General features: G+C 45.9%; 1 protein-coding gene across 1 annotated transcript; it reads left to right on the forward strand.

Annotated features, from left to right (window-relative positions):
* Positions 1–3,590: 3,590 nt before the first annotated feature.
* On the forward strand, positions 3,591–16,470 carry LOC123138038 (probable calcium-transporting ATPase 6, plasma membrane-type). Its single transcript, XM_044557935.1, has 7 exons — positions 3,591–3,973; positions 11,413–11,467; positions 11,564–13,500; positions 13,590–13,748; positions 14,277–14,448; positions 14,649–14,947; positions 15,613–16,470. Exons 1-7 carry the CDS (start codon positions 3,773–3,775, stop codon positions 15,916–15,918), a joined length of 3,129 nt encoding a protein of 1,042 aa, XP_044413870.1. The 5' UTR covers positions 3,591–3,772; the 3' UTR covers positions 15,919–16,470.
* The last annotated feature ends 1,762 nt before the right edge of the window (positions 16,471–18,232 follow it).

Genomic DNA, 18,232 nt, shown 5'->3' on the forward strand with positions numbered 1-18,232 from the left:
ATGTATGTGCTAATTGCCATCATAGTGTAATGGTAGTTGCCATATTGTCATGATGGCAGTTGCCATCATAATATGATGGCAGTTGCCACATTATCATTATGCCAGTTGTCATATTGTCATTATAGCAGTTGCCATCTTGTTATGACCAGGTTGCCATGCATGGATGAAAGGGTGTTAAAAAAGAGTGTTCACATATAAGACTGGTAAAAAAATACCATTAAATGCAGTCGACAACCCTTTTGGTACATCTTGCTTGAGAATGCATCGTGCAGGAAGTCGGCTATGAACTTACACCAGTTCATGTTCTTTACATCTTTCAGTTTTGCCTGCGCCGCACAAGATTTTCAGGGCAACGAGTTGCCGCATCAGAATTCAAATGGAAAAAACATCAAAAAGCACTGGCAGTGACTAGCTTTACACATGACATCGGATCCAAATAGATTGTAGGAAAATAAAGTAGTAAGGATGGACCATTCACCAGGATGGGGAAGCATTTGTTGCTTGGCCGAAAAGAAGTGGTCGGCGCAAAAACAGCTGAGATGAGATACATGAGTAGCTTCATCTTAAAAACATCTCCGTGGGTCGTCATTGCCTGCAGCGAATCTGCCAGTACAGACGTGTTTGGCATGGATTCCAACCCAGGAAACAAATGGGGGAACAGCGCTTGCTCGATATCGTTATTGACCTCGTACGGGACTTTCATCTGTCCACGAGGCACACCCAAAGTGCAGAACACGGATTCCTCGTTCAACGGTAGTCTTCCACGTCCCGGAATCACAAACTCCCTGGAGGCGGGGTCGTAAATCTCACCAAGCCAGTCGCATACAGGGTTGACAAGATTCGTGCACCGGACGTTCATCAGAGCCTGCATACCCATCTCAGCAGCAGCTCCCTTCTGATCGTCGGTAAATCTGTCATTCAACGTAGTCAGTCGTTCTTGGGAGGCTCTGTTGCGAATACGTTTCTTCTTCTGCAAAAAACATACAAAAAGGGATCAATTGTTGCCATGTTTTGCACTGTTATGAAATTTTAGTTCATGACAGACGACTGCAAAGCTCGAGGTGGCATCCAGAAACATAATCAGTAGGAGGGGGGGAGAGGGGGTGTGGACAATTACCTCATCACCCTCTTTTCTCCGTCCAGTTGCCCGATTATGCTGTGGTGGATCCATGAAATCATCGTCATCATTTTGGTGATCGCCACGAGCCATTCTGCTGAGATAGGAACAGACCAAATTGTGACGGTGGAAACGAAAATGCAAGAGGTAAGCAGTTGCCACCTAACAAAAAATGTCAACTAGTGAACACACACGCACCCCTCCTGTGATTGTCGAAAAACATAAACATGGCAAGTAAGCACATTGGTTGCATTTTCAAAAAAAAGTGTACATATCGTAAATGCACTTGAAAACAAAATGTTGAAGTTGCCATGTTAGCCAAAGATAGTACGATAGATAGTCTCAAAATCCTCCATATCACAAAAACTAAGATGTGGCAGCTCACACCCTGTCCTAAAAATACACCAATGAAATGCCATCTGTTCAGCGGCAAAAATGTGCTAGGGTTAAATTGCCATGTTAAAATGTAACACGTAATACAAAAAAGTGATGAAAAACATATAATCAAAGAACCTGAAAATTGTCACAGTGTGTTCAGATATCACAAGTCATTGTGGCAAAAACACAAAAAATGTGTCTGCAGTACAATGAATTTGCCACATTGTACTGACTGTAACATGGCAAAATACATGTTGTGGTCAGACAAAAAATTGCCACATGGAAAGCATATGTATGGCATCTGATACAATTGATATGCAAAATTGGTTGCCATGTTATGCAGCCAATTTGCCACATTGTCCTGTCTATGGTATGGCAACAGACAGTGTGTTCACATTCTATTTGCCACAAGAATATATTATCCATGTGGCAACAGGCACAGTTGATGTGCATGTTAGTTGCCGTCCAGTGCAGTTGGTTGCTGAAACTGCATTGACTACCGATTTACTACACTTTACCATTCATACAATCTGGCAACTATCACAAATCATTCAGGAAAATTAGTTGCCACAATGAAACAACATGTTTGTGGCTGCTATCACAGTAATTTATCAAATTAGTTGCCACATGGAAGAGCGTGTGTGTGGCAACTATCCCAGTCATTCAATAATTTGGTTGCCGCATGGGAAAGCTTGTTTGTGGCAACTATCACAGTCATTTCAGTAAGTTAGTTGCCGCATGGGAAAGCACGTTTGTGGCAATTATCACATTCATTCAGGAAGTTAGTTGCCATACAGTCATGATAGTTAATCAAACTACCACGTTTGCGTCATACTGCAGTTTTAAAAACAACTAACTAGATCTAGGGTTCAATGGCAACTACAGTGACTTCAAATTCAACCTCAAAGTTTTCTCCCGAACTGATTGCAAACACCAATTCGAACCAATGCGCAACTAACAAACCGGGAGACACCTGCCCAATCCCATGGCAGACCTAGTGCGTGTCTCTGGACAGGCATAACCACCCCGATGAGGCCGCCGCCGCGGCGTCCACGAAACTGCCCAGTGCCACCGAAAACGGCTAGCGCACAGGACTCCGCCGCCGGCGGGAACGCCGACGCACCGCCAAATCGCCTGAATCTATACGAATCTCGAGCGAGGAATCGAACAGGGAGGGAAGGCGGGGAAAATGCAGGAAGGGATTGTGAGAGTTGGAGCGAGCATTACCTTCAATCCACAGGCGCTCCGGCGAAGCCGCTCCGTTCCGGCGAGCACCACCGACGGTCGCGAACACCGTCGATTCTTCCGCCTCTGCCGTCGCCTTCTCCCCTCGCCTTCTCCTCCAATGGTTTGAAAAGCGAAGTGGGTTGTGCCAGCAACTGCGGGGTGAGTAAATGGCGCCGTGAGGGAGAGGGGGGAGAGGTGCGCGACGTGTTTGACGACAACCACGGTCGGCTCGTGGCGTGCGGGCGCATGGCAGTTCCACCGCACGCCCCCGAGTGGCAATCGCTGACCGCTGGAGGGCAACCAGCGTGCGGACGACCTGTCTCGCACACCGCACACGCGCCTCGTTCTACGTGGCACAGAAAAACGACCGGATTGTGCCAAGATTCGTGCACAAAGTACCCAACGGTGATCGTTGCGTGTGTTCGAGATGGTGAATGCCCATACGTGTGGGCGTTAACATTTCCATTATTTTAAATATGCATTCATGTTTCACACACCACTATCTCTCATTAAAATAGATTACAGCCGATTACCACGGAGGTATTATCTGGTAAACATAACGTACATTGACTAGACGCGATGCAAATCGCAGCCTGGTGGAGCATCTTTCTTTTAGAGGCGCAGCCTGGTGGGGACTAATTAAATCAAGTGGATCATCGATCAAAAGCATCTTTCGGTCCATCTTATCGTAAGAAGACGAGTGCATGTGTATATATATCAATCCGGTTGTCCCTGTTATCGTACCGGTATATATTGACCGATTGGACGAAGTCGCGTAAACTATGAATTCCCGTCCGAACTCCCGTGGAAAGTTCATCCCCATCGCCGTCTCCCCGCCCGTACTATAATGCCTTGATTGCCTTTGCAGAAATGTAAGCATCTCGACTCTCAAACTGTTCGTTTGGAGGTCTCCCTCCATCCCGGCCATAATAATATTTGGGATGTATATATACTCTGCTTCCATGGTTGCGCTCCCTTTTTTCTGCTAGAGGGATACCAACGGAAAGCACAGTAGACAGGAGAGGAGAGGGAGGAATAGGCAGGGCAGGCATGGAGGGAGGAGGGAGCAGCTGGACGAGCATGGAGGGGTATCTGAACGAGTACTTCCACATCCCGGCAAAGAACCCGCCGAGCGACGCCCGCCTCCGGTGGCGCCGCGCCGTGGGGCTCGTCGTCCGCAACCGCCGCCGCCGCTTCCGCGAGTTCTCCGCCCTCGGCGCCATCGACGACGCCCAGCGCCGCAGGATCCTGGTACGCACGCGCGCTCCTTCGCCCACCCACCATTTCCCTCCTTCCCGTTCCAATTTCCGGCCAGCGCCGCCATGGTTCGTAGAATAGAAGAAGCGCTCGTACGGTCGCTTTCGCCGCGGCTTAGTTCAAAGCCTCTGCGAAAGTGCCAGGAAACTTCATCCTGACTGCGTGCGTCGCGGTGACCATGGATCGTGACAAGGATATGCATGTGTACGTCCCGGTCTCATGGTGGAAATATTCCCCAACTTGCAGTGCAGCATGTGGTGTCGTGTCGCTCTTCGTTCGTTTGAATTGAACTGTGTCGTGGGAATGGCTTGGATTCTGCACGCGTACGACCTAGCTTGCACGTTTCGCCTTCCCTGGCTTGAATCCTTCTCGACCTCTCGTGGTCCAAGCCGTGTGTGTACTGTGTCCGTACCGGCCGGCCGGCTGGCTTTGTACGACAGGATAAAAATTCATGGTCAACTGCCACGAGTTGTTGGGCGCGCGCATGATGGGCTCATTCTTCATCCCTCGGAAAACAACTGCGCAACCTCAACTTGTATCATGGAATTCAATTCAAGTTGAGGTGATAGTGATACAGAGCATATACAGTAGGGTAGGAAACAGCAGGGTTCATGCCGACTATAGCAGCTCTAGTACTTCTTCCGATCCCAATTAATTATTGCAGCTCTAATACAACTTTAGTCAAAACCTATACCCTCAAAATCGGAAATATTTTTTTGGGTCCGTCATGTTGTGGAAGTATAAAAATAGGGTCCTGATAACGCACACACGTGTGGCATACTAGACATCCGTCCACATACCGTGTGTGGTCTGAGCAAGAAGCAGCCCACACGGGTTGCGTGTGGGCGAACATTAGAATTGTCCACACGTGTGGATGCAGCTACTTCGTGCCACACACCCAACAAGTACTACTCATCTCCATTCCACGCGCGTGGCACGAAGCAAATATGCCCACACATCCTAGCGCAGCTACGTTAGGTACATGCGGGATGACGATTTAGTTGCCATCCGGGACGGTAGATGTAGTTATCCGAGATGGCGAATGTAGTTAAAAGCATGGTCACTCTCTTTGTTTTGGTTAACTATAGTTGTCATGTTTACTACTTGCCATATATGGTCAAACAATAGTTGCCATGTGTGTTTACCTAGTTGCCACGCGTGGTCCAACCATAGTTCTCATGTATGGTTAATCACAGTTGTCATGTGTGTTTATCTGGTTGCCACGTATGCGCAACTGTAGTTGCCGTCTAGCAACGAATCATAGTTGCAGTGTGTTTACATAAATGCCACGTGCACGCAATTGCAGTTGCCGTCTAGCAATGAATCGTAGTTGACATGTGTGTTTACATAGATGCCACGTACGCGCAACTGCAGTTGTCATCCAACAACGTACGGGTGCCGTGTGGGCGAAAAGCAGTTCGTCCACACACATGTGGACTAGGTGGTGGCTCTATGGGTAGAAACTAGTTTGCTCACGCAGCGCAGCTGATAAACCGCGTGCTGCGGGGCGTGTGGGCAAACTCCCCAACGCCCACACACACGATGATGTCCACGTGGCACTCAGATTCTAACAGATTTCTTTAGGATTCGTACAAAACAGAACCAACGTGGATCAAGGCGTGTGGGCGATGTGTAAACATGCCACACGTATGGGCGTTATCATTTGGATAGAAATAGTCTCTCCACTTCAAAACTAGAAAACCTTCGGAAAAACTAACGCCCACATGTGTGGGCATTTACACATCGCCCACACGCCTCCAACACCACTCATTTTGCCACGTATGAACAGATGACATCAACAGAATTTTTTTTGGTTTTCGGCTTAAAATTTTTTTATCTCGTAATTAAAAAAGCAAATTAAAAATCGATTTTCACCATTAAATTCGTCTCGACGAGATCTTCAAAACTAGACCTCATGTTGGTATGTTTCGACAAATATTTTTTTACCCAAAAGTTGCCATGATGTTTACACTGTAGTTGTCATAGTGCTTAAACTAAAGTTGCCATGTGACAATTTTAGTTTGTAGATCATGACAATTTTAGTTTTCGATGATGGCAATTCTAGTACTTTGACCATGAAAATACTTTTTTGTATGAACCATGGCAATTTTAAGTGCATGTATCATGCCAATTTTAATTTATGGTGCATGGCAAGTCTAGTTTCTTAATCCCTCGTTTTATAATATGTCAAAATTTACTTTTAAATATGGAAGAAAATAGCTGAAACATATCATAGTAACTTTAGTGTAAACATCATGGCAATTCATGTGCAATTGACATGGCAACTTTTAACCCAAAAAAATTTGTCAAAATATATTGATATGAGATCTAGTTTCGAAGATCTCGTTGCGAGAGATTTAATGGCGAAAATGGATCTTCAATCGGATTTTTCATTTAAGAGATAAAATATTTTAAAAACAGAAAATCAAAAAAAAAAATCACATGCATGCATGCGGTGACATGTCGTAGTCTGTGTGTTATAAGGTGTGTGGGCGAGTTTGATTTCCACCACACGTGTGGGTGTTAGCGGTGTCCAAAACCTATGCTCTAAACTTGTAAACGGGTTTTGGTGGTTTTAAGATGACATGACTTAGTTTTGTCTTAAACGGCAGTGGTATGGTTTAACATTCAACAATTAGCTCCCTCTTTTGAAGAGCACTATGGAGGATTGGAGGATCTTGGCAGGACTTGGAGGGGACGACTACAATTCGCTCGATGTGGTCATAGAGGAGGCAAAATGATCGCTGCATGTGAGATTGTTGCCGTCACCACATAATTGGAGAATGCAGGGAGGTCTAGGAACTCCCTTTTGCCATCGTTTTCAACGGTGGGTTGTCCTCCATCTTCATAAATGTGAGCCATGTGATGAGCCCGGCAACGCCAAGCACCACCTTTGAGTCTGCCACCACCCATCATCTTTTCGACAAAGCCACCGCTTCAAGAAATGCTATCTCGCGTCGCGTAAGCTCATGGTTAGTTGCCGGCAAGCAACGCGAGATGCCAAGCTTATCCTAGCAGTAGCATGCCCCTGGGGTGTAGCACCTCTGACAGTGACGCTACAAACGTCAGGCGCATCTTGTGGCGGCCGACAAGTGTTTAGGTCTATGCTGATGCGGCAAGGCCAATGGTTCATAATTTGTCATCATGCCAGGTTTTGGTTAAAACCAAGCCATGATTATTACTGATACCGCTACAAGTGGTACGAGGAACCAAATATATGTGGTTTTATAATTTGAGGACTAGGTTTTCCTAGTTTTGCAATTGACAAAACACATTTAGACTTACACAACAATTTTGGGAAGTTGTCAACTCCCATGTGAGAAATCCTATCATGGTAATATAGGTGGTGCTTATTATTTAAGTAAATTACATCTTTTAAGAGAAAAGGCAAGAGGCCGACTTTATAGATAAAGTCATGAGGTAGGGTAGCAAGACATAACATCCAGGACAAGCAGACAACAACCAAGACAACCACGAGGGATAAGACCGACCAATAGGCCCACAAAGTTAAAAGGCACGCATGCCAACAAAAAAACAAATGATCGGCACACAGACCAACAACCTACTCCTAAAAACGAAGGGAGCTAGACTAGGCAGGACCACCATCTGCTGGAGACAATAGAGTTGGCGGACGCCCGAATTTTAGCAATCAGCATCTCCAGGGAGTCCTGATCATCGGATTTAGTCAATAATTTCCACTACTGCAAAACGATAGTCATTTTAAACAAAACATTAGCAGGTTTGTTAGGAAAAACACCTTCAATGGTGAATTTGTTTCTCGTAGTCCAAACAGGCCAGCATAAAGAGCCAACGCCCACCCAAAACAACCGTTTGGACCGACCCTGGAGCCCAGAAGAGAGAAGCCAAAGCTCATCAAAGGAGTTGGGGCCCCAGGAAACATTAAGCTAGGAACGGACGCAACACCAAACAACGTTGGACAACACACACCCGAAGAAAATGTGGTTGGCATCTTCCAACTGAGAACACAAGGCACAACGATCAGAATCAGGGCCATTATGCTTGTGGATTTGGTCCGCCGAAGGCAAACAGCCCCTAAAGGCCTGCCAAAGAAAGACCTTGGGGAAGCTTAGTTGCCTAAACCTGCCTAAATTTAGAAGTGGGAGTACCAGAAATGAGGGCGAGTATAAAGACTTGACCGAAACCTCCCAGAAGCTACATGGGGCCAGGCGACAAAATTCGCCGTCTCCGAGAGCATGGGAAACAGAGCCGCAAGGTGATGCCAGTCAGCCAACTCTTCAGGAGGGAGGGATCTCCTAAAACCCAGGTCCCAATTATTGCGAGAGAGCTCTAAGATTGAGATCTCAGGATTAGAGCAGTAAGAATACAAAACAGGAAATGAAGACGCTAACGAGGCCTCGCCACACCACCAATCCAGCCAAAAATGAATGGAAACACCATTCCCTACCACAAACTTAACATGCTCATGGAACACATCATGAAGTTTGATCAGATCTTTTCAGAACTGTGAACCGTGGGCAGCCAAAGCGAACATAGGGTTCCTAGAAGGAAAATACTTAGCTTTAAGAAGATCAAACCATAAGGTGCCAGGGCTAGCAGACATGATTCTCCACCCCCATTTAATGATCAGCCTTTTGTTCATAATCATGGTATTCAAAATGCCTACCCCCCCCCCCCCCAAAAGGTTCTTAATCCTACACATGATACTCTACTTAACTAGTTTGTACTTACGCCTATTGTCCGCTGCATTTCAGAAAAAAGCACCTCAGTGCTTGTCAAAACCATCATGAGTGCCTTGCGATAGCTGGTAGAAACCCATGGTGAACATGGGTAATGAAGAGAGGCAAGCATTAATGAGACACACCTTCCCCGCAGGATTATTGTACCTGCCACGTCAAGGCATCACCCTATTGCCAACTTTATTAACCTGAGGCCAGAACTCCTTAGCGCAAAGGTGAGAAGGAGAAATAGGTAGGACAAGGTACTTGAAAGGAAATGGACCTAAAGTACAATTCAAAAGCTGAGACACTCTTACCGCCTCATCCTCCGAAACACCAGTCATAATAACCTCACTCTTGGAGAAATTAATCGTAAGCCCTGATAAGCCCTCAAAGCACAACAAAAAAAACTTAAGATGAGCAAGACAAGCCTCATCCAGCTCAACCATAATAATAGTGTCATTAGCATATTGGAGGTGGGTGAAACCATGTGGCAAGAATTGAGAGACAACATGGGAGATATGACCAGTCGTAGCGGCTCGGTCCAGCATACACAAGAGGGCATCAGCCACAAAGTTGAAGAGAAGAGGGGAAACGGGGTCACCTTGCCGCAGGCCACTACCATTGGCAAAGTAATTGCTTATCTTGCCGTTCACAGCCACCGCTGTGTGACCACCCGCCACAAGTTGCATTACCCAATGCACGTAGGCAGCGTCAAAACCCTTAGCAAGGAGAACTTGTCGAAGGAAATCCCAACTAAACGAATCGTAAGCTTTCTCGAAACCAAACTTGAGAATGATGGCCCAGGTCCCTCTAACTCTAAGGTCATCAACAATCTCGTGCAAACATAAAATACCATCAAGAATAAAACGGCCCTTAACAAGATGGAAACAATGACAAAGAAGTACCGCATTTAAAGAACGTTTCATCAATGCGTCAAATTTAAAACCTAAATACCAAAATGTTCCATGTTTAACCGCTTGTGACCCCTTAACAAGCTTGGCTTACCTATCAGGCTTATGTGTAGATGGTTGAATAATGTTTTGAATACTTAATATATGATGAAGATCCAATCAATTCAGAATTTAAAAGTATATAGTTCAATATTTTATTTGTAATGGAGGATATATTTTTCGGAGAAGGGAATAACACTAAGGTTAAAACTGATTTTTTGAAGTAAATTCAAATTAATTAAATTTTATTGAAATGAAATTGCCAAAAAATGATGGTTGTAGTATAATATATTATATATTTATTTATTTTAAGTTAGATTGAAACATATTAAGGATTTTTATGTTTTTAATGCAACTGAAAATAAAATTAGGAATTGAAAGATATTATAAAATGTGCATGAATAAAAATCACCCAAAATTTCAAGTTCTGCAACCAAGTCATCTGTCATGTACAACTGACATGGAAGCCAATCTTATCAGAACGGGCAAACAGTAAAAGATGGTACACTCTGGTATTCAAGTTTTAAATCCTATATATTAGTCCCATGTTCTTTAAATGTGGTCACTGTCACTCCTGCCGTCTTAGGGGATTTTTTTTCAAAAAAGAGGATGCCCCCGCCTCTGCATGTGGGCGATGCATACGGCCATTTTATTGATTATTCTCGACGACCTTATAAAGTATAACAACAATATGCCTGAATCCGCCATCTTGGCAGAATCTGCCGCTACTCCTATCCAAATGATGAAGGGGTGCAAGCTGGACCACATACCCATACCTCTCACCTAAGCCTAACATCTAAACCGGAGGCCCCGACCGAGCCATCTGCCGGGTCCGGGGCTCAAACCGATCTGACGCACTCACATGTGTCGTCGCCGTCATCTTTCACTGGTCCATCTTCAGAGCAGATTGAGGTGACAAACTTGGTAGGTCCTCCGCCATCGACGCCAAACGACGACCTCCACCTACGCGAGCCTTGGCAGGTCCTCCACCATTGACGCCACCACGGTGCCAGCCGACGACCTCCACCTACGCGAGTCCATCTCCAAGCAACGGACGTAAATCCATGCTAGGAAAGGGCCACACCATCGCCGTCGCCCACCACCCACAAGCGCCACCCAACCCCAAAGGTTCCCAAAGCGGTGCCTTCAAGAAGGGAACGGCGCCATGAGCGCCGCCGCCGCCCAACAGAGTCTGGGCTTTCGCCCAGGAGACCTAGGGGAAGGTGAAGTGAGGAGATCAGTCCATACAGACGCCTCCAAGGAGGGAAACAACGCCCTCAGGTGTCGCCGTCGGAGCAGCCGGTCATGGCCGGCCAGGGATTTCGCCCAAACTAGATCTCCGCCACCAGCAGCCCCTCCTGTACAGAACCGGCGACCAAGAGGAAGCGCGGCCCGACCAGGCTGGCCCGCACGCCGAACAGGGGAGGAAGGGAGGCGCCAGGTCGCGCACACCGACCGCCGGCCGCCAACGACCACCGGATCCCGCCGCCCGCGCGGCCGGGACACTGGATCCACCACCCGCGCGGCTGTTAGCCGGCCATGCCTTGCCAATGGAGCCGCCGCTCCAGATCCGGGGTCCCCCACACAGGGTTCATGCCGACTGTAGCCTCTAAAATATAGCCGTCTTAGGGGGTAAAAAGTGGAATGTGCTCATGCTATTTAGGTGGCTATATTTTTGAGGCTACTTTGGTTACTGCAATTAAACTACAAAAAAAAAGTTTTTATTTTAAGTATCAGGAAGTCAATTATTTATTTGGTCTAATTAGAGATGCTTATTTTCCAGGGAAAAGTCCAGGTTGTGATTAATGTGCACAGGGCAGCACTGCAATTTATCAACGGTGCGGTCCGGTCAACTGATCGTGGATTAGCATGTGCCCTTTTGTTCTTGTCATAACTATTATGTTGATTTCACTTTTTATCCTTTAACTACGCAGGCGTAAAACAATACCATTTAACTCATGAGCTCATTGAGGAAGGCTTTTCTATCAGCCCAGATGAACTGGCAGAAATTACTGGCATGCGGGAAGATTCGACCATCTTGAAGTTGCATGGTGGAACCAGCGGAATATCTAGGAAAATCAAAGCCTCTTTGCAAGATGGTGTCAATGAAACTGAACTAACAACAAGACAGAAACTCTATGGTACTAACAAGCACGCTGAGAAGCCCGCTAGAAGCTTCTGGATGTTTGTGTGGGATGCACTACATGACCTGACTCTGAATATTCTCATAGTGTGTGCTCTGGTTTCTCTGGTGGTTGGCCTAGCCACCGAGGGGTGGCCGAAGGGTATATATGATGGTCTTGGCATAATGCTCAGCATTTCGTTGGTGGTACTAGTTACTGCCTCCAGTGATTACAAGCAGTCAAGGAAGTTTATGGAGCTGGATCGTGAGAAGCAGAAGATATATGTCCTTGTTACTAGAGATAAGAAAACCAAGAAGGTTTTGATTCAAGACTTGGTTGTCGGCGACATCTTGCATCTTTCGATTGGTGATGTGGTTCCTGCAGATGGCTTGTTTATATCTGGCTACTGCCTACTGGTAGATGAATCTAGCTTGTCAGGTGAGAGTGAACCAATTCAAGTTTCTGAAGAAAAACCTTTTCTCCATGGTGGGAGTAAAGTGGTTGATGGCACAGCTAAGATGCTTGTCACTGCCGTCGGTTCACGAACCGAGTGGGGGAAAATCATGGGCACTCTTAGTGACAATGGAGTGGATGAAACTCCTTTGCAAGTTAAGCTCAATGGCGTGGCTACGATCATTGGGCAGATTGGACTTGTGTTTGCTATTCTCACATTTGTGGTACTTCTAGCTAGGTTCTTGGTTAACAAGGGAATGGGTGTTGGTTTGATGAATTGGTCGGCAAACGACGCATTGACAATAGTCAACTACTTTGCTATTGCCGTGACCATCATCGTAGTCGCAGTCCCTGAAGGTCTACCGTTGGCCGTGACCCTTAGTCTTGCATTTGCCATGAAGAAATTGATGAATGACAAAGCACTAGTCAGGCATCTCGCGGCATGTGAAACGATGGGTTCAGTCAGCTGTATTTGCACTGATAAGACAGGAACTTTGACAACCAACCACATGATCGTCGATAAGGTTTGGATCAGCGATGTATCCAAATCGGTCAATGGCGACGCAAAAATCACTGAGCTAAAATCTGTAATTTCAGAAAGAGCTATGGAAATACTTGTACAAGGCATATTTGTGAACACGGGATCCGAGGTGGTGAAGGGAGATGATGGCAAAAGGACCATCTTGGGCACACCAACTGAAGCAGCATTATTGGAGTTCGGCTTGACCATAGAAGGAGATCGATATGTTGAATACAATAAGATCAGAAGAGTGCGAGTAGAGCCTTTTAATTCAGTCAAGAAAAAAATGTCAGTGATAATACAGTTACCAAATGGAGGCTTCCGATCCTTCTGTAAAGGTGCACCGGAAATTATTCTAGAACACTGCGATGCCATGCTGAACGGTGAAGGGGATATAATACCACTGTCAGATATGCAGAAGCAAAATGTCTTGAACATAATCAATTCATTTGCTTCTGAGGCGTTGAGAACACTTTGCATTGCATTTCAGGATCTTGATGAATTTTCTGACGAGCAAACTATACCAGAAAATGGTTACACGCTAATAGCGCTTTTCGGTATCAAGGACCCGGTTCGTCCGGGTGTCAGGGATGCAGTAATGACCTGCATGGCTGCTGGTATTACTGTAAGGATGGTTACCGGAGACAACATCAACACTGCAAAAGCCATTGCCAAGGAATGTGGAATATTAACCGAGGATGGGATAGCGATAGAAGGACGAGAGCTTCATGATAAGAGCTCAGATGAACTGAGGGAGCTCCTGCCTAAAATTCAGGTTTATTTTTACTTAACATGCTTGCTTTCCACTAATTGTTTTATGGATCTGAAGGTCAAATGTTAGCTAAATCTACTTCCCAAGTACAGGTAATGGCCCGTTCGTTGCCTATGGACAAGTTCAAACTGGTAACAAGCCTGAAAAGCATGTATCAAGAGGTAGTCGCAGTTACTGGTGATGGAACCAATGATGCCCCGGCATTGTGTGAGTCAGATATTGGACTGGCAATGGGTATTGCTGGCACTGAGGTACTTCTTGATGTTTCTGTCTAATGTATGCTGCTTTAGGCTTCCATGATCACCATTCAGTAACTTGTTCTTGAACAAAGGGTTCAGCAACTTCAGTTTGAATATCTACTGCAGAGTGCAGACATTCTGAAACTCTGTCTCAGTTGTCTATAAGAAATATTTTCTGTGTGCTTTCATGCTGTATTAACATTTCATAGACATGTAGTGATATTTGACGTGTAATAGTAGGTGGGATCCAGCTTAGATACCCCAAAATTTAAATAAGAGTAAGCACCTTGCAAACACTGTTCACTAGATAACTAAACTGACTTGCCTATTATGGATGCACATTGCACATTGCACATTATGGGGGGGGGGGGGTCTATTGAGATGCACATTGCACAACTATCCAATTCAAAACCCATAACTGACAAAAATAATTTTACATTGTTTTCAAGAAACATATACTAATAATCATTTTACAGTACCATTTAATCTGTGTATAAGACTTTGTTGTGATCAAGTATTTAACCATGCTATTTGATGCAGGTCGCAAAAGAGAATGCTGATGTTATAATAATGGACGACAACTTCAAAACTATCGTAAATGTTGCTAGATGGGGGCGTGCGGTTTACTTGAACATTCAAAAGTTTGTGCAGTTCCAGCTTACAGTTAATATAGTGGCTCTGATAGTGAATTTTGTCTCGGCGTGTGTCATAGGTATTTGCACACTCTCTAGCAGTATGATATTCTTGATCTAACCAATGACTGCATTGGAGCTTGTCTACATGTTGTTCACAGCAGAATTTCTGTGCATCTTATGCGGAACAAAATTCATGTGCACCAACTTCTGATCTATCTCCTTATTTATGTACCTTCTCAGAACCATTTTATATTTGACACTTTGAATTAACTTACAGGGACTGCACCTCTTACTGCTGTCCAGTTGCTATGGGTTAATATGATCATGGATACATTGGGAGCCTTGGCCTTGGCAACGGAGCCGCCAAATGACGAGATGATGAAACGGTCGCCTGTAAGGCGCGGAGATAGTTTTATCACTAAGGTTATGTGGAGAAATATTCTTGGCCAGGCTTTGTATCAGCTCCTTGTATTGGGTACCCTCATGATAGTTGGAAAGAGACTCCTTAATATCGAAGGTCCAACTGCCGATAAAACGATCAATACTCTCATATTCAACTCTTTCGTCTTTTGCCAGGTATGTGGAGTTAATTTTACATGGAAAGACATTAGTTGCTTCTGCCTATATATATTTTGTTCACAAGCCAGTCGCTAGCTTTGCGGTTGGCGCCACAACTCTCCGACCATGAGGTCCTGGGTCCAATCCCAGAGGCCTCCACCTTTTCTCATTTAGAAAAAACAAATTTGTTCAGCAAGGTTTCAAAGTCATCACATGTCATTATGCAGATTACTAATTATAAATGTTTTCCTTGCGGGTGAGATCACATACACAGTATTTAACTCTTGAAGTCATTGTTATCTCTCTCTCTCTCTCTCTCTCTCTCTCTATCTATCTATCTATCTATCTATCTATCTATCTATCTATGTTTTCATGTGTTAAACTGTTCCCTTGATTCTTGATCATTTTCTGAAAATAAACCTCAAACTTAACTGTAGGTTCTTTAAGAAACATGACCAAATGTTTCTATTATCAGTAGGTGCGAGCTTAATATATATAGTTCTATGGGCTCTTTTTATTTCAAACTTCGCGTCCATATTTTCCAATGATGTTTGAAAATTTATCCGACAAAGTACAAATATGATCAGTTAACTCGATAAAAAAAGAGATTTGCAATGAAACAATAGGAATCAGTGCATCATTTTAACGAGTAATTTGCATTTAATACGCTTACCTGTTTCCAGGTTTTCAACGAAATAAACAGCAGGGAAATGGACAAGATCAACGTCTTCCGGGGAATATTCAGAAATTGGATCTTTGTCGGCATACTGACAGCTACAGTAATATTCCAAGTGATCATAGTGGAACTTCTCGGAACTTTTGCGAACACTGTGCCTTTGAGTTTGGAACTATGGCTGCTTAGTATCGTTCTTGGCTCGGTTAGTATGATCGTCTCCGTGATCCTCAAGTGCATTCCAGTTGAATCTGTGAAGAGAGTTATCAAGCCCCACGGGTATGAGCTGATCCCTGAAGGCCCGGAAGCTCTCTAGTTTCAAGACGGTGCGCAAATTCAGCCGTTTCGACCATGGCAACATAGTCAATCAGTGAACAGGATCTCTAGTTTCGGTTGCTTTGCCAGTTTAGTTACGACGAAGGAAAAATGATCAGATAATTTTAAAAATTGGATTACTGGAAACAGGGAAACATGGAGCATTAGATCAGTTCAAGTATATACTGGGTGAGGGTGTATATTATGGTTTCAGTACATAGCTTCAATAGGACTTGTCACGGTTTCTGCTTTTTGCGGAGTGTGGATTGGAATTTGGAAGTACATAACAGTTTTGTTCAGGATGGCTACATTAGCTGAAGAACTCCTTGCTGCAATACCGGCATCCATTGTGATGTCCGGCAGGTGCTCTGCATCTTTATTCATGTGTAAATTGTACTCCCTCCGTTCCAAAATAGATAACGCAACTTTGTACTAATTTTAGTACAAAGTTAGTACAAAGTTGGGTCATCTATTTTGAAACGGATGGGAGTAAGTTGTAACTATTATATTCATGTGCAAGTTGTAGCTATTCATGTTTGGAAATAAATCTGAATAAGAGGGTTTGCGCCTGCACCAAACAATTTGCTCTGCCCCATCGATCCAGTGACCAGTGACACCCATTTAATAGTCCTTTTTCTATTTTGTTGTTCATATTGCTTGCTGGTGGCACTGAAAGTGAAAGGGTGTGTGGACGCACGCTGCATTCCGCTCCGCAGGTACGTACTGTGATTTTGCGACTTTTTCCCGTTCGTCGTGGTCACTGAAAGTGAGAGGGCGGCGAGAGAGAAAGAAACTCAAATTTAGGACGGGCACCACCACCAGCCAGCCGCAGCAACCCGCGAGCTGGCGCGCGCGCGTTGGGTAAGCTGCCCTTTTCCGGCTAGCCGAGACCTGCGTGCGTGTGTGCTGTGCGCAGGTGTGCTGCTCGGACCAGCTCCACCGCTCACCTACTCGGGCGGCCAATTCATACCCGAGAAGCCGGGGATTTTGTCTCCTACGTACGCAAACATGTCTGTCCTCGTGAAAACGATGGGTGGTGAACTGGTGATGGTATACGTGGATGGAGCTCGCTAAGGGTTATTTGTCTTGTTCATCCAGATTTATTTCCGAGTTTGACACAGTGTGCTGTAGTATATAAAAAAGTCAAAGTAGGTGCATGACACACCTCATTGATAACTGCCACGATCTGATATCCAAGAGCATCTCTCTAACCGGACCTCCACTTCACCCTGTATGTCCGGACAACAGTCCGGACATTGTCCGAACGAAAAACAACAATAACTAGACCTCCCGAACTCGTTCCTATGTTCACCCTGTCCGGCAACTATCAAATCCAGCCTATATGTGGGACAAATTTGGAGCCACCCGAACGAATGCGCCACGTGGAACTGGCGGCCGGACCAATGTGAAAACCCATCGATCTGTCAGGAAGGTCATTGGTTTGGTGTCCGCATTCATGGCAGGCACGCATCGCACGGTGGTGGCGATATCTCCTGGCGGCGGCGATGCATGGTTCGACGGTCAACCGTCGGCATGGGGCGCGGGTTCCCGGCGACGTGCGCGGTGCAGCGACATCGGAGGCCCGACCTTCCCACGGCAGAGGAGCCCCTGTGGCAGCGCACGAGATCTCGGGTCTTGGCTTGCCCAGATGGGTTTGGGCGGGCCGGCGATCCTGGTGGACGTCTACAGGCGGGCATGGTGGGCCTGACGGCGCAGGCTTAGACACCATGGTGGTGCCGTGCCCGGTCAGGCAGCGGCAGCCTGGACCCTTCGTCCGGCCCTCGGCAGTGATGGCGGTGATCCATGCACGACATGCTTGATGGAGGCTATTCGAACAGATCCGAGTGAAAACTTGCCTCGGCTTGCTGCCAAGGCCAGCGGTGGCGCCGCTCTTTTGCGGCGCTCCCTTCTTGAAGGCATCGTCAAGGAGAAGTTCAAAGCCACTATCTGCTACCTTCGGAGGAAACCCCAGATCAGTAGATTGGATGACGGCGGCGCAGTTGTGTCGTCTCCCCCTTGGGGGCGTCATTCTTGGAGGTGTACACAGGCTCAAGGGACTAGAGGATGACTTCTTTGGTGGAGCGGTGCTACATCATTCGCATTTATGGGCGCAGATCTCGGCGGCGTGGCGCTGTGGAGATTCCGCGTCCGATGCGCCAAGATGGACTCGTGAAGGAGGAATATGTCGTCTGACGTCATGGTGGCGTCGATGGCAGAGAGGCCTGGCAAGGTCGGTGCGTTGGGTTCTGCTTTGAAGATGGATTGCTGGAAGAGGGCGCGACGACACATGAGAGTGCCTCAGACCGGTTTGTGCC

Source organism: Triticum aestivum, chromosome 1B (assembly GCF_018294505.1).
Source record: "Triticum aestivum cultivar Chinese Spring chromosome 1B, IWGSC CS RefSeq v2.1, whole genome shotgun sequence".
NCBI lineage: Eukaryota > Viridiplantae > Streptophyta > Magnoliopsida > Poales > Poaceae > Triticum > Triticum aestivum.

Bases quoted from the DNA above. Each gene is read 5' to 3' on its own strand.
- LOC123138038 (XM_044557935.1), top strand. From the start codon at position 3,773: ATGGAGGGAGGAGGGAGCAGCTGGACGAGCATGGAGGGGTATCTGAAC. The intron at 13,501-13,589 runs GTTTATTTTTAC...TCCCAAGTACAG, and splicing joins AGCTCCTGCCTAAAATTCAG to GTAATGGCCCGTTCGTTGCC. The intron at 14,948-15,612 runs GTATGTGGAGTT...ACCTGTTTCCAG, and splicing joins ACTCTTTCGTCTTTTGCCAG to GTTTTCAACGAAATAAACAG.